This window comes from Ipomoea nil, unplaced genomic scaffold (assembly GCF_001879475.1).
Source record: "Ipomoea nil cultivar Tokyo-kokei standard unplaced genomic scaffold, Asagao_1.1 scaffold2821, whole genome shotgun sequence".
Taxonomy (NCBI): Eukaryota; Viridiplantae; Streptophyta; class Magnoliopsida; order Solanales; family Convolvulaceae; genus Ipomoea; species Ipomoea nil.
The window spans coordinates 417,942-439,610 of NW_017619249.1; the positions used below are offsets into that span (position 1 = coordinate 417,942).

General features: G+C 40.7%; 1 protein-coding gene across 1 annotated transcript; it reads left to right on the forward strand.

Annotated features, from left to right (window-relative positions):
* The first annotated feature begins 11,775 nt into the window (after positions 1-11,775).
* Positions 11,776-13,847, forward strand: LOC109158527 (serine/threonine-protein kinase D6PK-like). Its single transcript, XM_019306437.1, has 2 exons — positions 11,776-12,420; positions 13,055-13,847. The coding sequence occupies exons 1-2, from the start codon at positions 11,837-11,839 to the stop codon at positions 13,845-13,847; spliced, it is 1,377 nt and encodes a 458-aa protein (XP_019161982.1). The 5' UTR covers positions 11,776-11,836.
* The last annotated feature ends 7,822 nt before the right edge of the window (positions 13,848-21,669 follow it).

Sequence of the window (21,669 nt, forward strand, 5' to 3'; positions counted from 1 at the left end):
TTTTTTGAAAACCAAAAACTTCATATATTGCATTAACTCAACTCAGAAGAAATAAAAGAGGGGAGGGACTCCCTCCAGACAGAACGTGCATGAACCGCTCCTACATGTTTAGCTAAAGCATGAGCAACCAAGTTGGTGCCTCTGCGTACAAACTTAATGGAACAAGTAGAGAAAGAATTAAATAAACGTAGACAGGAATCTAAAAAAATGCCAAGATACGACCGATAAGAATTGATGTCCCGAAAGCTATCAACGAGAACCGCACAATCCGACAAAATAACAATGTTATGAAAATTGTGGTCCTGTAGCCATGAAAGGGCCTCACGTATCGCCATAGCCTCAGCTAAGAGGGGATCATACGGGCAAGAGAGGAGGCCATTTACCGCTGCTACAAAAATTCCTCCCGGGCTACGCACATAGAAGCCGAAAGTTGGGGCATGTTGTGAACCGTAGAATCCGGCATCCGTACTGCATAGGACGGCGTCATGCGGAAGTGACGCGGCAGTAAGGCTGTGCATGCCGTGTTGCATGGCGGGCTGTGGTGATACCATTTCGGCAGGCACCGTGAGTAGTCCAGGCAGCCTAGGAACGTTGAAACGAGGCGCAGAGATGAAAAGGGGATGGCAATACGAGGTCCCAAACCGCCATGTTCCGGGCCCTCCATATTTCGTAGAGTATTCCACAAATCTGATCTTTTAGAAAACCTGCAGATGTTGCTGAGTTTCCCAACCAAAGCTCCACCCACTGCATGAAATCATGATGGCCAAAGTTAGGGATTTGGAGTTGTGAAATATTCCACACACGTCTAGCATAAACATAATTGCATAAAATGTGCATAACATCCTCTTCAAACACCCCACAAGCAGGGCAAACATTTGGGATCTCCACTCTTCTTTTAACCAGGTTAGTAATTGTTGGCAAAACATTTGAGATAGCTCTCCATAGGAATATTCTCCATTTGGGGGGAACCTGTAATTTCCAAATGTTATTCCATACTGCATCACATGGGGCATTAATTTCCCCAAGCTGCCTATAACCGTTTTTGACCGTATATACACCCCTAATATCACCCATCCAGAACCAATAATCTTTAAACTCCACACACACCGGGGTTCGTAAAATTAAATTAACATCTCTAGGAATAAATATCTGTGATATTAAATCCTGATTCCAAATTCCCTGGTCATAATTTATCAAATCCGCCACCATCAAATCAGAGTGCTGAACGATCTGATCTGAGTGGACAAACGGATCATGGGGGTCAGGCAACCAGCGGTGGTCCCAAACTTTAGTCATTCTTCCATTACCAATCCTTCGCCTGCAACCACTGCGAACAAGATCCTGGCTGGCCATTATAATTCTCCACACATAACTTGGATTACCACCAAGTGTGGCCTCATAAAAAGTAGTATTAGGGAAATACCTTGCTTTAAATATCCTGGCCACTAGAGACTCTGGGCATGTCAACATTCTCCACCCTTGCTTCCCTAAAAGGGCCAAGTTAAAATCATGCAGCCTCTTAAAACCCATGCCACCATGCTTCTTGGGTACGCACATCTTGTCCCAGGCCATCCAGTGAATGCCAACTACCACATTGCTTTTTCCCCACCAGTATCTATTCATCAATCTTTCCAGTGAGACACATAAAGTCATAGGTAACAGGTAGATACTCATTGTGTAAGTGGGCATCGCCTGTGCAACACTTTTCAGTAACACCTCTTTACCTGCCATAGACAACAGTTTCTTATTCCAGGAACCGAACCTTTGCTTCAATTTTTGCTCAACATATGAAAAAACCACTTTCCTGTTCCTACCAATAACGGAAGGGAGACCCAGGTACTTCCCAAAATCCTCAGCTTGCTCGACTCCTAACCCCACAGCAATGGCATTCCTGTCCCCCAAGCTGGTATTGCGGCTAAAGGAAATATTGGATTTATGAAAATTAACAGATTGCCTTGAAAACTGTTCATAAATCTCTAAACAACGTTTCACCTCCAAAGTTTCCTGCATGTTTGCCTTAAAGAAGAGCAGGCTGTCATCCGCAAAGAAAAGGTGCGAAATGGGTGGAGCCCCACGAGCCACCCTGCAACCATGTATTTGTCCTTTTGCCTGAGCATCCTGCAACAACAGAGACAAGCCTTCTGCACATATAATAAAAAGATACGGAGAGAGTGGATCCCCCTGCCTCAAACCCCTAGACGGGATTATTTCCTGACTCGGCTTCCCGTTCACCAGCACCCTGTACCTGACTGTCCGTATACAGAGCATAATTAGTCTAACCCATTTCTCATCAAATCCCAGCCCCAACAACATACGCTCCACAAAAGACCACTCCATCCTGTCATAGGCCTTAGCCATATCCAATTTGAGTGCAGCCCACCCTACCTGCCCCAGCTGTTTCCTTCGTAGATAGTGACCAACCTCAGACACAATAAGAATATTGTCTGAGATAAGCCTGCCTGGCAGAAAGGCGCTCTGCGACTCCGAAATAATATTATCAAGCAGTAGTTTCATACGATTAGCAATCATCTTGGCCATTACTTTATATACCACATTACATAAAGCAATAGGCCTGAGATCTGCAACAAATTCGGGGGCTGCCTTCTTTGGAATTAAAACAATATTCGCATCATTCAATTCTAGGGGGAAGGATGATTGAGATAAACAATTAAGCACAAAATCAGTAACATCCTTACCCACGAGATCCCAAAAGGCCTGGTAGAAGCCCGGATTCATGCCATCAGGTCCTGGCGATTTGTCCTTTCCCATGGAAAACAAGGCGTGCTTCACCTCCTCAGGCTCTAAAGGACGAAGAAGATCATCATTCTGCGCACGTGTGACACGTGGTGTGAGGGTATCCACGTGAAACACACCGGCCCCACCACTGGACTGAAATATCTGTGAGTAATAATCCGTGACCAGCGAAACAAGGCCATCCCCCTCCTTCCATGTCCCATTCTCATCTTTAAGCTTCATAACAAAATTCTTCCTTTTCCAGTGCGTGGCATACTGATGGAAGAACTTTGTATTTCGATCAGCACCCTGTAGCCAGTGCTGTTTGGCCCTTTGTTTCCAGAAAGTCTCCTCCAGCGACAGAATGGAACACAGCTGCCCATCCAACTATCGAAACTGCCCCAAAGAATCTGGGTCCATACGCCCTCTCAAAGCATTCATATCCCGCCTTATAGCATCAATCCTGGAACCAAATTTATGAAAATGGTCCCCTCTCCATTTCTTCAAACCCTGGCCACACGTCCACAACCTTTCCTGCAACCCCATACCCTGTGTGCTCAATCACTGGTCCTCCACCACCCCCCTGCAACCCTCATCCTCTAGCCATGCATTTTCAAATCGAAAACTGCGCGGCCTCCGTGTTGTAGCTGAGCCATAAATATCCAGAAAAAGGACCGTATGATCCGACATTAGAGTCTGAATATTATATAGCCTAGCTCTATCATGAAATTCCAACCAAGCTGCATCTCCCACCGCCCTATCCAACCGCTCCTCCACCCAATCCGGTGTCCCCTTACCACTTTCCCAGGTGAAAGGGTACCCGATCATGGGAATAGTCATCAAACCACAATCACCAAGGGCCTCCCCAAAACCCTCCAACAAACCAGCAGGATGTGGCCGTCTACCCCTCTTCTCAGATTGAAAAAGAAGATCGTTGAAATCCCCTATTACCACCCAAGGAAGATAAGATGCATCCTTAAGTGATCGTAGAAAATCCCACGACTCCCTTCTCCTCGTACTCTGAGCAAACCCATAATAACAAGTGAGTCTCCAATGATGACGATTCGGTAAAGACACCACAATGTCAATATGATTCTGTGAATACTTGAGCAAACGAGCACTATTATTCTTAGCCCATAAAAAACCCATACCACCCTTCTGTCTCTGACTATCCACACCAAAACCTCCCTCAAACCCAATCCTCACACGGAGCCTCTCCACATGACTCCTATCCACCATCGTCTCTATCAAGAACACAAAATCCGGCTTCCTTTTGGACACCAAGTCCACAATCTCTCGAACTGTCCGTGGATTGCCCAAGCCACGGCAGTTCCAACTCAGAATACTCATTGGGAAGGGCGGGCCTGATCAACAGGTCCCGCCAAAACAGTAGCAACAGAGTCAACCAGCATCACTCCCTCCTCCACCATCACACCACCCGTAACCTCCCTCTCCACACCCCTCCTTCTTTTTGGATCCACCCGAACTCCCTCTTCCCCCTCCCCCCTAACACTACCCCTATAAACCACTGAGGGCAGTCTGCCCCAACTGCCCGAAGCACCCCCCACCCCGACACACCACGATGACCCTCCTCCGGCGCAACAAAACCCCCGCCCCCCGTACGCTTCCCATGCATGCATGAAACCCGAGAGGTATCCCCTTCCCCACCACCAAGCCCTAACTCTTTATGCCTTTGTTCCCCTTTTTGTAACCAGTTCTCCCCTACCGCTTTTGCCGGTGAGTTGCCCCCCGCCTTCAAACTCGCACTGAATGGATATAGCTCAGGTTTGAGACCAGACACACGAGCATCAAGACAGAATTTATCTGTATGCCCTAATCTTCCACAAAAGTAACAAAACATGTGCAAACGTTCATACCGGAAATTCACCCATGTCCACGTATTATCCCGCAAAATCATCTTCATACGCCTTTTCAGTGGTACCGTTACCTCAACCGTAACCTTGACCCTGTAGAATTTAGTCCATGGCCTCACAAAATTCCTTTCATCCAACCGGACAAAAAGCCCTAGGAAATCACCCACCTTCTCCAAAACCTTTTCTGTTCGGTATCCGACCGGCAAATCGTGGACCTGTATCCAATAGTCAATCGTATTCAAAGTTACCTGAGTAGGATGCTCCCCAGGCTGCAATGGCTGACATACTAAAGTGGCATTCTCAAATGCCCAAGGGCCATTCTCCAACACATACGCCATGTCCGTATCATGATAGAAAGTAAAGAGATACAAGTTCGGCTGCACCTCGGCGACCTGCAAACCCATCAGTGGCCTCCAGACAGACGCCATAACCTGCCTCATCACGTCAAACTTAACATTACGATCAGTTAGGAAACGACCAACTAGTTGCCAATACTGACGCTCATAATTCACGGCTTCAATCGCCCCCGCTTCCTCCTCAAACCTGACGCCGGTTTCCTCATCATCAAGAGTGATCTCCGCACATCCCTGCCCAAGACCGTGAACGTCCATCGAAGCCGAGAACGTAAAAAAAACAGGCCGCCAGACAACACGCAACAAGAACCTACGTAGCCGATGGTAAAGACGGAGACAAAACGTGCGAAGAGCTGCCGGAAAATCGATGAAGCAAGGTTGAAACCCTAGAAATCAGGGAGAGAGGTAGAAAACCCTAGAAGTCAGGGAGAAAAATTATATTACGCGGGGGTGTGAGACACATTGTATGAGAGTTCACATCTAAATCTAATCTAAAAACAATAAGTGTGATCGTTCATTTATGTTCCTTTTTTGTTACTTTTTTATTTTATTTTTTATTTATACATTATGTTATAAAAGTTGTACTATACAATATTTTGGACAAACATATCCCTATTGTTATAACTTCCGTTATCTTTTCCATTATTGTTACCATGCACATGCATCCACCATATATTTTCTTATATTCTTCAATAATATAATACTAATATATACGTGTTATATATTGGAGCTATATGTTAGTTATTTCATAAATATAAATATTAAATTTATTAAAATGTTTTACATTATTATTATTAGTATTATTATTATTATTATTATTATTTACAATAATTTAAATATTTAAAATTTAAATAAATTTAACATTTTAGTATAAAATACTAATATTGGGCACCTATTTTGTGCATCGCGCATAGAAAATACTAGTTTTAAAATAAACATTAATAATAAGTATAAATTTTTATAATTGTTGTAGAGTCATCAATGTAATATTTCTGAATATTTATGGTCTAATTCAGCATATTTTGTGATCGAGTATATTATTTATGTTTGTCTACAAATTTAATATTAGGCATGAAAATAATTTTAAAAGTTGTATAATAATTATTATTTGTCTTATTTGATTCGTTAAAATATTTAGGCGATCAATATACTATATTATTATTTAATTTGTCTTTTTTACTTGAATCCATACGAATTTATTACAATTTAGTTTTTGTATTTTTAAATTTTGTAAAATTTAAGGATAAATATCAATATTAATATATTGTTAAACGAAGCATTAACTTGCACCATGCATGAGTTTGCTACCATCACTTCCATATCATGTTGACGTTAATTAAAACTAATACATCAATATTTGCATGGCACATTTGGTTGACATGAATAAATAAAATATCATTCCACAGAATAAGGGTGTGTTTGGTTTATACATAAGAATCAAAATGGTAATGAGAATCAAATACTTGAGAATGATAATGAGTTTTGGTGAAAATATTTTGCATGTTTGATAGTATGTAGGGTGAGATTAAAAGATTATATTACCAATATTAATGTTTGGTTGTGTATGACCATATAATGAGAATATATATTTTAAGAATACAAAAACAAAAATAAAGGCAATTGATCATAATATAACGACATTCAAAACATTATTATGAACAAGAAAAATTAAAACAAAAATCTAAAAGTACTCATCCAAATTTAAAAAATTAGATTATCAATAAGATGGATGATATCGCTTTTTAATTAATTAGGGAATGTGATTTTAATTGATGGGTAACTAGATCTATAGTTGTAGTTTTCAAAAAAAAAAAAAAAAAATCATAATTGTATTTTAAAAAGTTGTGAACCAAACACTAATTTTAATTTTGATTTTGATTCTTATTCCTAGTGTGTAAACCCATGAATCAAACCCACCCTAAGTATATTATGTTTGTTTGACGTTTGGTTCATTTTTAGGATATGTTTAGTAAAATAGAAAATTTTCCACTGAGATATTACCTCATTTGGTGTGTTGGACCTTATTCCAAAAAGACATTAAGATTATGTTGTTTCAGTTAACCTATTATATATGTATATTTAATTAACAGATTATGTAGATGTAAATAAATTACGTGTACATAATACATTAATTGTAATAGATACATAATTATTATCAGAATGTACATAATATGTTAGTTGTAATATGTACATAATTTATTAATTGAATGTACATAATATATTAACTGTATGTACATAATCTGAATGTCGTTTTATATCAGGTATATAATACAAGGTGGACCATGCATAGTTCGTGGTATAACAATTTATATATATATATATATATATATATATATATATATATATATATATATATATATATATATATATATATATATATAATTAGGTTTTGGTGCGGGTGGCAGCCCCATGTGCGGTTGTACGGAGAGAGGAGAGCCATTGATTCTATTTAAATCAACATCCAGGATTACCAAATTAAAAAAAAAAAATACGGTGGCAAGTTGGTAATTTTTGCAACTAAGTCAAATTTAAGGTGCGTGAGTTTTGTGCTTAAGGTGCGTGAGTTTTGTGCTTAAGTAGCGTGGATTTTGTGCTTAAGTTGCGTGTGTTTGTGCTTAATGTGAATATTTGTTGAAACTTAAGGTGCGTGAGTTTTGTGCTTAAGGTGCGTAGGTTTTGTGCTTATGGTGCGTGGGTTTGTGCTTAAGGTGCGTCATGTTTCTTCTTCTTCGCGCACCATTCTCTGTGAGTCACGGGTAGTTCAGACCCTCAAAAAGAACAAAACTTTTGAACTAAGGGTGGCTCAGACCCTCAAGAAGAACAAAACTTTTGAATTGAGGAGCGGTTCAAACCCTCAAGAACAAAACTTTTGAACAAAACTTAATGTGCGTCATTTAACACTTAAGGTGCGTTGTTCTAATACTTAAGGTGGGTCATGTTTCTTTTTCGCGCACCATTCTCAGTGAGTAACGGGTAGTTCAGACCCTCAAGAAGAACAAAACTTTTGAACTGAGGGGTGGTTCAGACCCTCAAGAACAAAACTTAATGTGCGTCATTTAAACGCTTAAGATGCATTTTTATAACACTTAGGGTGCGTTGTTCTAATACTTAAGGTGCGTGTTTCTATCAGTTAATGTGAGTCATTTTTAGCTCCTTTCTTCCAGACACGCGTTTAAAAAAAAAAAAAAAATTTCATTGATTTGAGCCATCAACTGCACAACCGCACGGGAAGCTTTTACCGCACCTGAAGCCTTCCCTATATATATATATATATATATATATATATATATATATGCTTGTGTTCAATGAGAGCACTTTTTTAGATAAGAACGTGCGAACAAGCATGAGTGCACACAATCTACTCCACGGTCTCCACCGTCATTCAAGCATGCTTGGAAGTCGAAATATATTGTGTGCACTCATGCTTGTGTGCACGTTCACACACACACACACACACACACACACACACACACACACACACACACACACACACACACACACACACACACACACACACACATATATATATATATATATATATATATATATATATATATATAGGCTTCGGATCCCATGAGGTCACTTAGATGGGTGAGATAATGGGGTCTCATCTCATCCATTAAATCATAACATATCAAAGGGTGAGATTGAAAGAGATTTATTTTCCATCTATGGTAGTAGTCTATGCATAAGGGTGTATAAGTAATTGTAATATTAGTGCTATATATGGTTAGGAATAGATTGGAATATATTCCATGCTAAGGATCAACTAATTATGGTGTTGAATAATATATTTACGATTATAAATTATTGTTGATAGAGTGTGAGTTGTATTTAAACATTTGTACTCAGCAATAGTGTTTTGTAGTGAGATATCTCCTCAACAATGAAGGTGCAACCGGAAAGAGGTATGTGCAACCTTAATAGAAGTGTGTTATGGGTTATGTTCTATATGTGCAGCCATTTAGTTAAGTCGGTGCGTTGAGTTAAGAACCCAACGCACAAGCCCAAAAACTAAACCGAACAAACGTCAGACCTACTAGAATCCAGTGTAAATTTTAAACCAAAAAAAAAAACACACCCCTTGTAAACCCCAATCGCACAGACCATAACAACAAAAAGCACCAAATAAATATATAAAATAACAACACACCAACAATTAATAGATCATAACATGTTACAATTAAAATACACATACCAAAATTGTTTTACGTAAAAAAGCAAAAACCAAGCTATAAAAATATGGTAAAAGTTTGCCTCAATTCTAGTTGACAGTCCAAATAAGAGATATTTGGCCTGAAAATTTGTCAACCTATTTGTGACCCAACGCACAAGCCGAACACATAAAATGCACACAGAAAAACTTCATAACAGAACACAAACTTATGTTCATTAATTTTTAAATTGAATAACGGAATCAACATGCAACAAAAACCACAACCATACCGCTGATTGATCATACCCGTCATAACAAGAATTTAAGCCAAACGCACACACGGAAAAACAAATTGCACACACAGCATAACAAAGAATTGAAGCCAAATGCACACACGGGAAAACAAATTGCACACACCCGATACAATACCATAATGAAGTAGTGCACAAGCCCATAAAATCTGCTAATTAATTATTACACCCTAATTAAGACACTACCAAAAAGACAACAATACCCCCACATGCAAATAAATCACACGCACAAGGCATTATATTCAACCAAATCTAATCCATCCAAAAACCCAAATAAACGCACCAGATCAAACCTCACCACCTCGCCTGACAAAGGTAACCTCACCGGATCCAAAATCTATATATATATATATATATATATATATATATATATATGTGTGTGTGTGTGTGTGTGTGTGTGTGTGTGTGTGTGTGTGTGTGTGTGTGTGTGTGTGTGTTCAATGAGAGCACTTTTTTAGATAAGAACGTGCGAACAAGCATGAGTGCATACAATCTACTCCACGGTCTTCACCGTCATTCAAGCATGCTTGGAAGTTGGAATATATTGTGTGCACTCATGCTTGTGTGCACGTTCTCACCTATTTTCTCTCTCTCTCTCTCTCTCTCTCTCTCTCACACACACACACACACACACACACACACACACACTCACACACACACACGCACATATAGAGGCTTTGGATCCCATGAGAACACACTCCCAGTAGAAAACTAAGAATAAATCTCAGCCTTACATCTGTAAATATTTGATGGTTCTGATCAGATTTAAAAATCGCGGTAGCATTTTTGTAATCATCATCAACTTCACTATGCAAACTTGAACACTTAAATTAGTTAAATATGTAATCTTTAACAACTAAATATGCAAATTTGGTAAATTTTATAAAATCAATGAAAAATCTAAATTTTAAATCTACACCGTTAATGCTAGATGGTGAGTAGTAAAAAGTGAACCACTAAACTAAATAAAACAAAAAAAACGTAATCATAAACTCTAAAATTGAAATTATAAGTGCAGTGTACTTTCCCATTTTTGTAAGTGCAATTTTTTTTTGGGGTACATTTGAAGCCCTCACTGGGCACTATCTTCTTCTCTCAGTTGGAGATCTTCGAGCATCAGCTTCAAGGAGGCTAGAAAGGCCTATTGGCATCGAATCCAAGATGAGCGTTTCCCAATCTATATTCTGGCCGAAATTTGCAAGCCAGTCAACACATTAGTTCCTCTCTCGTTCAATGTGAGAAATCTTAAAATTATGAAAACGATTGATGAGGTCAACACAATCTTTTACTAACGCCACCACCGTATCTTCACTTTGATCTCTTTTGTTTATAATGGCCACAACTACTGTCGCATCCATTAAATGTGCAATATGTTAGTACTAAATGTGGAAACTTGAGGTTCTTAAAATTTAGATTTTAGTGTTTAAGTTTGCATAGTAAAGTTGATAATAATTATAAAAATACCACCACACATTTAAAAAAAAAAAAAATCAGATATGGTCCAACTAATTTTTCTAGATGTAAGATTGAGATTTGCTTATGTGGGCAGTATTTGGGGTAAGAGACCAAGGTTCGAACCTCGGCGGTGGCAGTGTGGGAATTATGTCCAAAGTGGGCAGATTCCTGCGCACCGGCATTTGGCCCTGCCTACTAACCCATTGAGTCACCGTGATTTACATCCTCCCACATGTTCTTTCGGGTCGGAGTGTGGGGACCCTTAAGATTGAGGATTCAGCCTTTTGGTGTAAGAGATTTGCTTATGTGCAATTTCACCAGCAGCCTAATAATTAAAAAATGAGTTAATTTCATGAATGATCATTTATTATTGATATTTATTAATTTTTATTTTCAATTTTCAATTAGATTGTAAATGATTTTTTAACTATTAAAATTTATTAATTAATTTTCAAAGACGAGCGATTTTTTTTACATTATTACCATTAAATAAATCTAATGTTTAATATTTAACTAGATCACCAAATTTAGAACAAAATTAACCGTCAAGATACTATTTAATTATTTATTATCAGATTGAAAGTTCACAATGAAAAATGATAAATATCAATAGTCAATAGATAACATATGATTTAATTAAAAATCCAGAATAAAATGGAGTTGTCCAAGCACCTTGTGCTCAGATGGCATGTAGTGACATCTCTCATGTGAGAGGTTATGATCGAACCTTGGTGGAAGTGTTGTTGACTCTTTGTGTTTTATTAGGTTGAGAAAATATGTCTGAACAAATCCTACAATGTAATAGAGTCTGTAGCATTCAAAAAAAATCTAGAATAAAAATTGATAATCTCGAATTAACTCTTTGGAAAATTCATTGACTAGCCGAGTAGCCGGATTCTATAAATAGCTCTGATCTTTTTCATCGGTGTCTCTAGCTCGGGAAAGCCAGTCCACATGGAACCGTCCGTCGACGACAAAGCCGAAGCCGCCGACGACGTCCAAAGTGTAATAAGCTTCTCCTCCACCGCCGACATCAACCGCACCACCAGCTCCGCCTCCACCCTCAACTGCACCACCAGCAACGCCTCCGAAGCCACCTCCTCCGACTCCTTCGCCTCCCATTTACTCTCTCCCAATTCCACCGACAATCCAGCCAGGGACCCCTGCTGGATAGCAATTAGGGCACTCTCCTCCTCCCTTTCCCTCTCCGACCTCTGCGTCCTCAAACGCCTCGGCGCCGGCGACATGGGCGCCGTCTATCTCGTCAAACTGAAAAAGCCGGAACCGTCGGTGTCGTCGGCGCTATTCGCCGCGAAGATAATCGACAGGAAGGAGATTGAGTGCCGGAGCAAGGAAGGGCGGTTAAGGACAGAACGGGAAATTCTGGAAATTTTGGACCACCCCTTCGTTCCCACCCTCTACGCCACCATTGATTCCCCTAACTGGTCGTGCCTGTTAATGGAATACTGCCCCGGCGGCGACCTCCACGTCCTCCGTCAACGCCAGCACGCCAGGCGCTTCAACGAGCTCGCCGTCCGGTATGCATTCTCCAATAACCAGTTATAGTAAACTTTAAATTTATCAAAAAATCTTATTTGACCAAAATTACTAATTAAATTTTACATTTGATTCTTACCCCTTTTTCTAATTTGATTTTAATTGCCCAATTAGGGAATTAAATAGTATACAATTTTGGATGGCAATTAAAAAGTAGTAATTGTTTAGGAGATATGATTCCTTTTTTGCTCATTCGCTAATAGGTATGGAGAGCTATGCACTTTATTTTTATCCTTAAAATAGTCAATGGTATGATCTTTAGATCACATTTCAATAAATAATTATAAAGTGCTATGTATATCAAAATGTAATTGTTAAATTCACCATTTTCGACATGCCTAAGTGAGGTAACAGTCAAGTTGAAAATTGCACTCGTATGGGGATTAAAACCTAATTAATTTTTTATATATGTAAGTGAAGTAACAGTCAACTTGATTACGTGTCAACCAAGTTGGTTAATTAAAAAGTTAAATTCAATTCAAATTAGATCGAGCCCGAACTCAATCCTGTCTACCTAAGTTTGAGTTCGACCCGACTCGTTTACACCTCTACTTGTACCATTGTTAAATTAGAAAATATGATATGACATTTCCATGTATGTTATGGTGTGTGCAGGTTCTATGCATCAGAAGTGGTTGCAGCTCTGGAGTATATTCACATGCTGGGAATTGTCTACCGTGATCTGAAGCCGGAAAACGTGTTGGTCCGATCGGACGGCCACATAATGCTGACGGACTTCGACCTCTCGCTGAAATGCGACGAGTGCACCTCAACAACCGCCACCGTAGTCACCGGCGAGATCCCGCCGGACGCGTCGCCGCAGAGCGACTTCTGCAACAACCCACCCAAACTCCCCAACTGCATGGCTCCGGCGGTTTCCTGCTTCCGCCTCTACTGCAAGCGCAAGAAGAACCGGCGGCCGCACAGCGGCAGCCACCGCGCGGCGCCCAGAATGGTGGCCGAGCCGGTCGACGTCCGGTCCATGTCGTTCGTGGGGACCCACGAGTACCTGGCGCCGGAGGTGGTCTCCGGCGAAGGCCACGGCAACGCGGTGGATTGGTGGACGCTGGGGATATTCATTTTTGAGCTGTTCTACGGCGTGACGCCGTTTAAAGGAGTGGATCACGATCATACTTGGACGAATATTGTGATCCGGGCCCTGGAGTTCCCGAAGGAGCCCGCCGTGCCCGCCGCCGCGAAAGATCTGATATCGAAGTTGCTGATCAAAGATCCGGCGAGTCGGTTGGGGTCTACGATGGGAGCCACGGCGGTGAAAAACCACGGTTTCTTCCAAAGCGTGAATTGGGCGCTGTTGAGACGTAAGTCGCCACCCTTCATTCCCCCGCCATTGAATCCACAAGATTTGTCTAAAGAAAGTTACCCAGACATTCCAGTGGAGTTTTACTAAATGCAAAAACAATATAATTATGCATACATGCATATTTGACATACCTTATATACTTATACAAACATATATATTCCTGTCAAATAATGACGGGTGGAGATCAAATTTGATAAATTTTGTTCATCTTTTTTCTTTGATAACCCATGTATGTTTCTCCAATTTTGCCAGACTATATCTAGTATGGTTCTCATGAACTCCCAATGTTCAAATTGAACTAGAAGTTTTTAAGTGAGATTTCTTAGACAGTAAATTAATACATTGGGCACAATTTTATTTTGTTTATTTTATTTTATTTTTATATTAACTATCAGAAATGTATGTCACATAAATTATAGACTCATAGTCATCTAAGTATAAGAATCATGCATACTTAGTCATTCATTTTCAGACTTATTACTCTGTATTTGATATAAGTTAATGATATATGCAAATATATATATATATATATATGCAATAAGGACTTAGCAAGGATTGAAGAGTGTTCAATTCAAAATTAAATTATTTTGATACATAATAAAGAATAAAAATAGGAAAATGTGTTTTTAATTTCTCACCGACCTCAACCAAATGAACCAATGAAACCATATATGAAAGTAAGTATGTTAGGATACAATATGTATCATATTCTTTAATTTGTTTGTATTATACAGAGTATGTATGTATTTTTAGCAAAAGTGGTTGGGTTTAGATGAATGTGGATGGGAGGTGAAGATGAGAGCGAGGGATGAAGCAGCGGGGTGTGGTGGTCAAAAGTAATGGAGAGTGGCAGGTAGGCTAACCTGGGAGCCTGTACTGTACTAGTGTACTGTACTGTTGCAGATGAGAAGCTTGAAGAATACTTTATTAGTTAGAGACGAAGCTAGCAAGGGATATAGAAAAGTTATTAGTTAGAGTCAGATTGGATTCTGATCTGAGAGAGAGAGAGTAGTTGCATGGCTAAGAGGGCACAAGCTGAACCTCACTCAGCTCCCTAGATCAGATCAGATATGACTTTCTGAACTTGGTTGAAACCTGACCTGCCGCAGTGAGCTGGAAAAGTTTCGGGAAGTACAGTTGAAGTTAAGCATATCTGATCTGATCTATAGGAACAGCATGTAATGGGATGGTGGATCATATCGCATCCAGTATAGACTGGGATATCGCGTGCTCAGAGACCATTCAAAGCTTGTCCAGGGAGACTTCATGAAAGACGGTGCCGTCATACCTAGAGCTAGCTAAGTATAGGTCAAGTAACCCTAATTATGTATATACTAGTTTTTTATGCGCATTGCCCGATTGAAATAATGCCCAATATTTTTTTTAAAATATGTAATACCCCGGAAATTCATTTCCTAAAACCCGAATTAATTCCTTAATTAATTCCTTGTGGCTTTACAATTCTTATCCTAATTTCCCTTTGAAATTAGTGAAAGACCTAGTTGACCAAATTCCTTATCCTTTTAATTTGGTCAATGAGTTGTACATTGGGCTTTAGCCCTTGTATCCAAGACTTTGTCTTTCTCCTAACTAGTTTTGGGAGGAAGGGGCCCTTTTGGTCATTTCACACAATGCTAGCATTAAAACCTACCCTAACCAAGGAATCCAAATCATTTTCAGGATTTCCCTTCTCTCTACATCTCTTTCTTGCCCCCTACTCCTCCTTCTCTCTAGGAAATCCTAGAGTTCATCTTCACAAGTTCTTCAAGAAATCCCAAGCCAAGATTCCAACTTTCCAACACTACAAGGCTAGCAATTGTAGATTTATCCTTCCCTACCTTTTCCTTACAAGATTCCTCCATCTTTTCTCTAAATCTTTCTTCTACCTTGTGGGTTTTGGGAGTTTGTAGAAGATCTAGTGGTGGGTGAAGTGCTAGGTTGATCTAGAGGAGCTTTGGTCTTGCTTTGAGGTTGAAGAAGGTGTTCTTGGTCTACAAGAGGTAACCATGCTATACAAAACCTATTTTCTATTGCTATGAATGATTATTGGCTTCTATTTGAGGATTCTTGATGTATTTGTAAGATTTGATGCATGATCTGGTGATGCCTTTCTTTGAGCTATTCTTGGGTTCAAGTCATATCTTTGTTGTGTGTGAGGTTTTGGACTTGAACTTGACCTTGGAGATGAATTTCCCCGAAGGGAATTTTTGGTGTACAAGGTGTACCCCGCGGGCGGAACGACGGGCAGTGGCCTACCCGCCGCCCCACCCGCGGGGAACATGTGTGGTAATGCGGGGAATTGTTTCCCCGTGGTTCTTTCCTTTTGGTATTTGATATTTTGACCTCCCGTTGTTGGATTATTGAGCTTTAGTGAGTCTTCTTGATGTTTCGTATGTCTAGAACGATGTGTTAGGAATCCATGTTAGGATTTGGTGTATTGAAGCGTGCTAAGGGTCCAACCTTGTGATTTGTTGGACTAATATGAGTCTTGAGGGTTCATTGGAACCATTTTGGTTTACCCGTTTGAGATGCATGCTAGTTTTGGTGTCATTGATGCTAGTGTGTATTGTTTGTCCCTTTCTATTGAGGATTGGCAACTCGTGTTGCCAACCATGTTGATATTGGATTGAGGTCCATTGTTGTTGTTGTATATCGTTTCATGTCCTTCATTGAAACCCCTTGCTTGGATCCCTTGATGTGATCCTGTGTGTATGATTATTCCTTGATTAAGCTATTGTTGAGCTTATCCCTTGTTGTACACACCTTGTGTGGAATCTATGTGTTGTTGTATTTCTAGATTCCGTGTGTATTGACTCTTGTTGAGATGATGGATTGATGTAATGAGATGATTGAGCTGGTAAAGTGGACAGTGTGGGGACTTATGTGTGAACGGATTCGGTAGTGGGTTTAAAGCTCCTGATTCCGTTTGGTTACTTGTGACTTGTGGGCAATATGTGAAACTCATTCCAGTTGCCAGAGATGGTAGCTAACCCGTTGAACTTGGAATCTCAATAGGGGGTGTATACACTTAAAGTTGCTAGCTCTGCTTCCATTGGGCTGCGGTCCTTGTCATTGCGATGACACTATAACATGTGATCCGGGTCGTTGCGATGACTACGTGATACATGATTTATGATTTGGAGCCCTCCACACTGATCCATTATGAATCGAGCCGTGGTGCTGACTCCACAATATATGACTTGGTGTGATTGTGTCCTATGAGGACTTAGAACTCGTTGTGGTGTGAATCTTGTCTTCCATTGCTTAAGATCATGTCTTTTGTGAATCCTTCATTGTGGTTGTACGTTGTACCTTATTGTTGAGCTTGTTGCTTGTGGTTCTATTGTCGTATTGAGTATGTTGGTCTTTGTTCTTTATTGTGAGTGATTGATGAGTCTATTGATATTTCCTCTCTCTCGGCTTTAAAATGATATATACTGTATTCGCAGTTTCAAATGGTTTTGATTATATCTATGTATATTATGATACTTAACGCGTATTGGTGGATTACTAGCATTAGTCGCTGACCGTGTGTTATCCCCTTATCTTTTACAGGTTGAGTAGCTTTGGAGAGAGCGCTAGTGACCTGTAGATAGATTAGATCTCTTTCTATAATAGTTGCTGAGGCCTATGAGCCTAAGTAGTTGATCTGTTAGACTGCTTAGTAGTTAGTGTTTACTTGTGCACCTAATGTTGTGTAGGTGTGACATAACATCTCCCAGTTTGTGTAGTTAGCTTCTGCTTTGCTTATTCTTAATGATTAGCCTTTACCTCTTTCATAAGCTTTAATTGGTTTTAAAAGTTGTTGAAATTCGGGAGTGTTACAGTTAGTATCAGAGCCTAGGTTTGAGCCTAGGATGTTATGAGTTGGACTTTAAGAACCTAAATTGGAACCTAGCTAGGTTAGTGCTTTCAAGCGTAAGACCGTAAGAAGTTAAGCTCGAATCCTAAGTGTTTAAGTACCTAAGTCTTAGGAACCTTAGTACGCGCGGTGAGGTAGTGAGTTCTCTTATCGTTTTCTGTTATGCTTCCTGTGCTTTGTTCTTCTTCCAGCTTTGGTTCTTTTAAGTTAAGGCACCGGGTAAGGGTTTGGGCTTCTAAGTTTTCTCCCGTTATCGTGCTGTTTCTGTAGAAGTCAAGGATGGCACCATCGAGACGACATGCAAGGTCTTCAGAAGCGGCCACCAACGAATAGCTAGCTCAAAGCCTTCATCAACTGACGCAGATCACCCAGACGCTGAGCAACGCCCTCCTTACCAACGACCACCCTCCTCAGAATGGGAATCGGGACGTAGTACGCCAAGTATCAAGTCTCCGTCCCCCGATCTTCGCCGGTGAAGAAGATCACGCGGTGCTGGAAGAGTGGATCCGGATGTTCGACAAGATCTTCGAAGCAGTGGTTTGCCCGGAGAATCGCCAAGTAGAGTTGGCTACGTTCTATCTTAGGCAAGAAGCGGACTTGTGGTGGATGCTTGAAAGGCCAGCTTGTAGACCAGATCCGGAGTTCAGTTGCGAAAGCTTGAAGGATAAGCTACGTGAGCGGTTCTATCCCGCTCATGTCAAGGCGGAAAAGTATGAGGAGTTTCTCCACATTAAGCAAGTACCCTTGTCCGTAATGGAGTACCACAAGAAGTTTTTGGAATTAGCCCGTTTTGCCTCAGTTTTGGTACCTACCGAGGAGAGTAAAGTTGAGAAGTTTGTGGCCGAACTCAACTTCGAGGCTAGGAAAGCCTTGAATGTGTTGAAGCCCAAGACCCTCAATGAGGCCTACCTTTGTGCAGCCGACCTCTACCGGGTGCAGCAAGTTCAGAAAGGAATCCGGGAGAGCCTTAAGAGGAGTTTTGAAATAAGTGTTGCACCTGTGGTTATGAGTTTGTCAGTTACCAGTTCTGAATCAACAAGAATTCTACAAAGAGACGGCTCTAAGAGTGGTAAGACTCCCCAGCCAACCCAGAACGACAAGGCTAAGGGAAGGCGCTCCGTTTGAAAAAAGTGTGGAAGTGGCCACCCCGGCGTGGACTGTCATGGGAAACCGGTAGAGTGCTTTGCTTGTGGCAAGAAGGGTCACTGGTCTTTTGAGTGCATGTCTAAGAAGAAGACTTCAGCAAGCCCGAAACCAGTTGGTAGTGCGAGACCCCAGTCGGGAAGTAAGCTTTGAAGCGGAAACAACGGTGGACAAAGTAGAAGAAACAGCCAGGACCCATGTGCGAAGTCGAGACCTCGGCGAGGCAAGATCCACAGTCGTGAGTCAGACGCAAGTTGAAATCGATAAAGTAAGTGCTTGTACCTTTTTGTTGCACCTTTTTTTTTTTTTGCCTCTATGCTCTTCCTTGCGTGCTAGCTTTGGTGTTAAGTGTTAAGACCTTAGCTTCGGGTCTAGCTAGTTTAAGGGTCAGCTCCGACCTTGGTTTTTGTTGGAAGGGTTCGGTTGTGCTTCGTCGTGAAAGTTTCCCTCGGAAGTGGTAAAGTTGGTTGTTCTATCAGCACATGAAGGAAGTCCGATAAAGATCTTCGTTTGAATTTGTGCCAGAACCGAAGATGAGATCTGTTAGTTGGTCAAAAAGGTCGTGCGCAGCTTTTCAAGTAGAAGGAATCGCCTGAGGTCGGGAACCTTTAACCCTCTTTAATCCATTTTTCCCTCCTTTTTAGTCGAACCAACCATCCTCCTTGCCGAGAAACACTTGTTGTTTTTTCCAAACCTTGTTCTTGCCTTCTTCTTTAGCGGTTTTCGTGCAAGGTGACAACCTTGACTTCCTAAGTTGTAGCTTTGGTTACCTTTCTTCTCTTCTTAACCAATGTGATCTTCGAGTTTTCAGACCTTAAACCCTTCACTCTAATCTTTTCCGTTGAACCGAATATCTTCTTGTGAGTCTTCTTTCCCCTGAGTTACCTTTCTTCTTTGTTACCGTTCCTGTTTTGGACCTTTCATCTGGACCGAAAGTTTTGAAGTTTTCAAGCGTTGCTTTATAGAGAGTTGTGGGTTGTGTTTTAATGCAAGTGTTAAATTGGCAGCCTGCATCAAGTTAGCCCAAGAGCTAGGGTGAAAGACATCCTACTCGTGTTTTGGAGCTGGCAGTAGTGACCTTTGTTTGGAAGTGACGGATCAAGTTCAATCGGATGCCGAGATCTAGTTGTGCAGTGTGAGAACTTTTCTTCCTTTGGTTGGAGAGATCAACGGTGAACAATTGAAGACGCGATCCTTGTTCTTCGTTCCCGGGTAACCTAGCTTTAGAGTTCTCTTGGTGTTAGTTTCCGTTGTAACTTGTTCCTTAGCTAAGACGTCTAGTTCTGTGTAGGCAGGTGGCTAGTAATAGGTAGAGAGTTGAGTTTAAGGTAGAATCCGTTTTCCCTTCCAGTAAATCTTTTATCTATCACTTTATCTTTCATTCTTGTCACACCTTTGTGAACCTTCAGCATATTTCTAGACCTATCAATCTTTCCACCTTAATTTGAATCCTTAGCCTATTTCTAAATCTTACCAATCTTCCCACTTTGATTCGAATCCTGGGTTAATTCCCAAATCCAATCTTTCATCTTACTCTTCGTTCATGTTACACTACCTTTAGTCCATATTGTTGTTCTTATTTAATCCTCGTTGCATCTAAGCTTCGAGGACGAAGCTTCTTTTGAGGTGGGAAGAATGTAACACCCCGAAAATTCATTCCCTAAAACCCGAATTACTTCCTTAATTAATTCCTTGTGACTTTACAATTCTTATCCTAATTTCCCTTTGAAATTAGTGAAAGACCTAGTTGACAAAATTCCTTATCCTTTTAATTTGGTCAATGAGTTGTAACTTGGGCTTTAGCCCTTCTACCCTAGACTTTGTCTTTCTCCTAACTAGTTTTGGGAGGAAAGGGCCCTTTTGTTCATTTCAAACAATGCTAGCATTAAAACCCTACCCTAACCAAGGAATCCAAATCATTTTTCAGGATTTCCCTTCTCTCTACATCTCTTTCTTGCCCCCTGCTCCTCCTTCTCTCTAGGAAATCCTAGAGTTCATCTTCACAAGTTCTTCAACAAATCACAAGCCAAGATTCCAACTTTCCAACACTACAAGGCTAGCAATGGTAAGATCTATCCATCCCTACCTTTTCCTTACAAGATTCCTCCATCTTTTCTCTAAATCTTTCTTCTACCTTGTGGGTTTCGGGAGTTTGTAGAAGATCTAGTGGTGGGTGAAGTGCTAGGTTGATCTAGAAGAGCTTTGAGGTGAAGAAGGTGTTATTGGTCTACAAGAGGCAACCCATGCTATAAAAAACCTATTTTCTATTGCTATGAATGATTACTGGCTTCTATTTGAAGATTCTTGATGTATTTGTGATATTTGATGCATGATCTGGTTATAATGCATGTTTAGAGCTTGTATTTAGGGTTCTTGAATGCCTTTCTTTAAGTTATTCTTGGGTTCAAGTCATATCTTTGTTGTGTGTGAGGTTTTGGACTTGAACTTGACCTTGGAGATGAATTTCCCGGAAGGGAATTTTTGGTGTACAAGGTGTACCCCGCGGGCGGAACGGCGGGTAGTGGCCTACCCGCAGCCCCACCCGCGGGTGGAACGTTGTTTATGGGGTGTACCCCGCTGGCAGGCCCACGGGCAGGGCACTACCCGTGGCCCCACCCGCAGGGCACTACCCGTGGCCCCACCCGCAGGGAACATGTGTGGTAATGCGAGGAATTGTTTCCCCGTGTTTCTTTCATTTTGGTATTTGATGTTTTGACCTCCCGTTGTCGGTTTATTGAGCTTTAGTGAGTCTTCTTGATGTTTCGTATGTCTAGAACAATGTGTTAGGAATCTATGTTAGGATTTGGTGTATTGAAGCGTGCTAAGGGTCTAGCCTTGTGATTCGTTGGACTAATATGAGTCTTGAGGGTTCGTTTGAAGCATTTTGGTTTACCCGTTTGATAT

Bases quoted from the DNA above. Each gene is read 5' to 3' on its own strand.
- LOC109158527 (XM_019306437.1), top strand. From the start codon at position 11,837: ATGGAACCGTCCGTCGACGACAAAGCCGAAGCCGCCGACGACGTCCAA. The intron at 12,421-13,054 runs GTATGCATTCTC...TGGTGTGTGCAG, and splicing joins TTCAACGAGCTCGCCGTCCG to GTTCTATGCATCAGAAGTGG.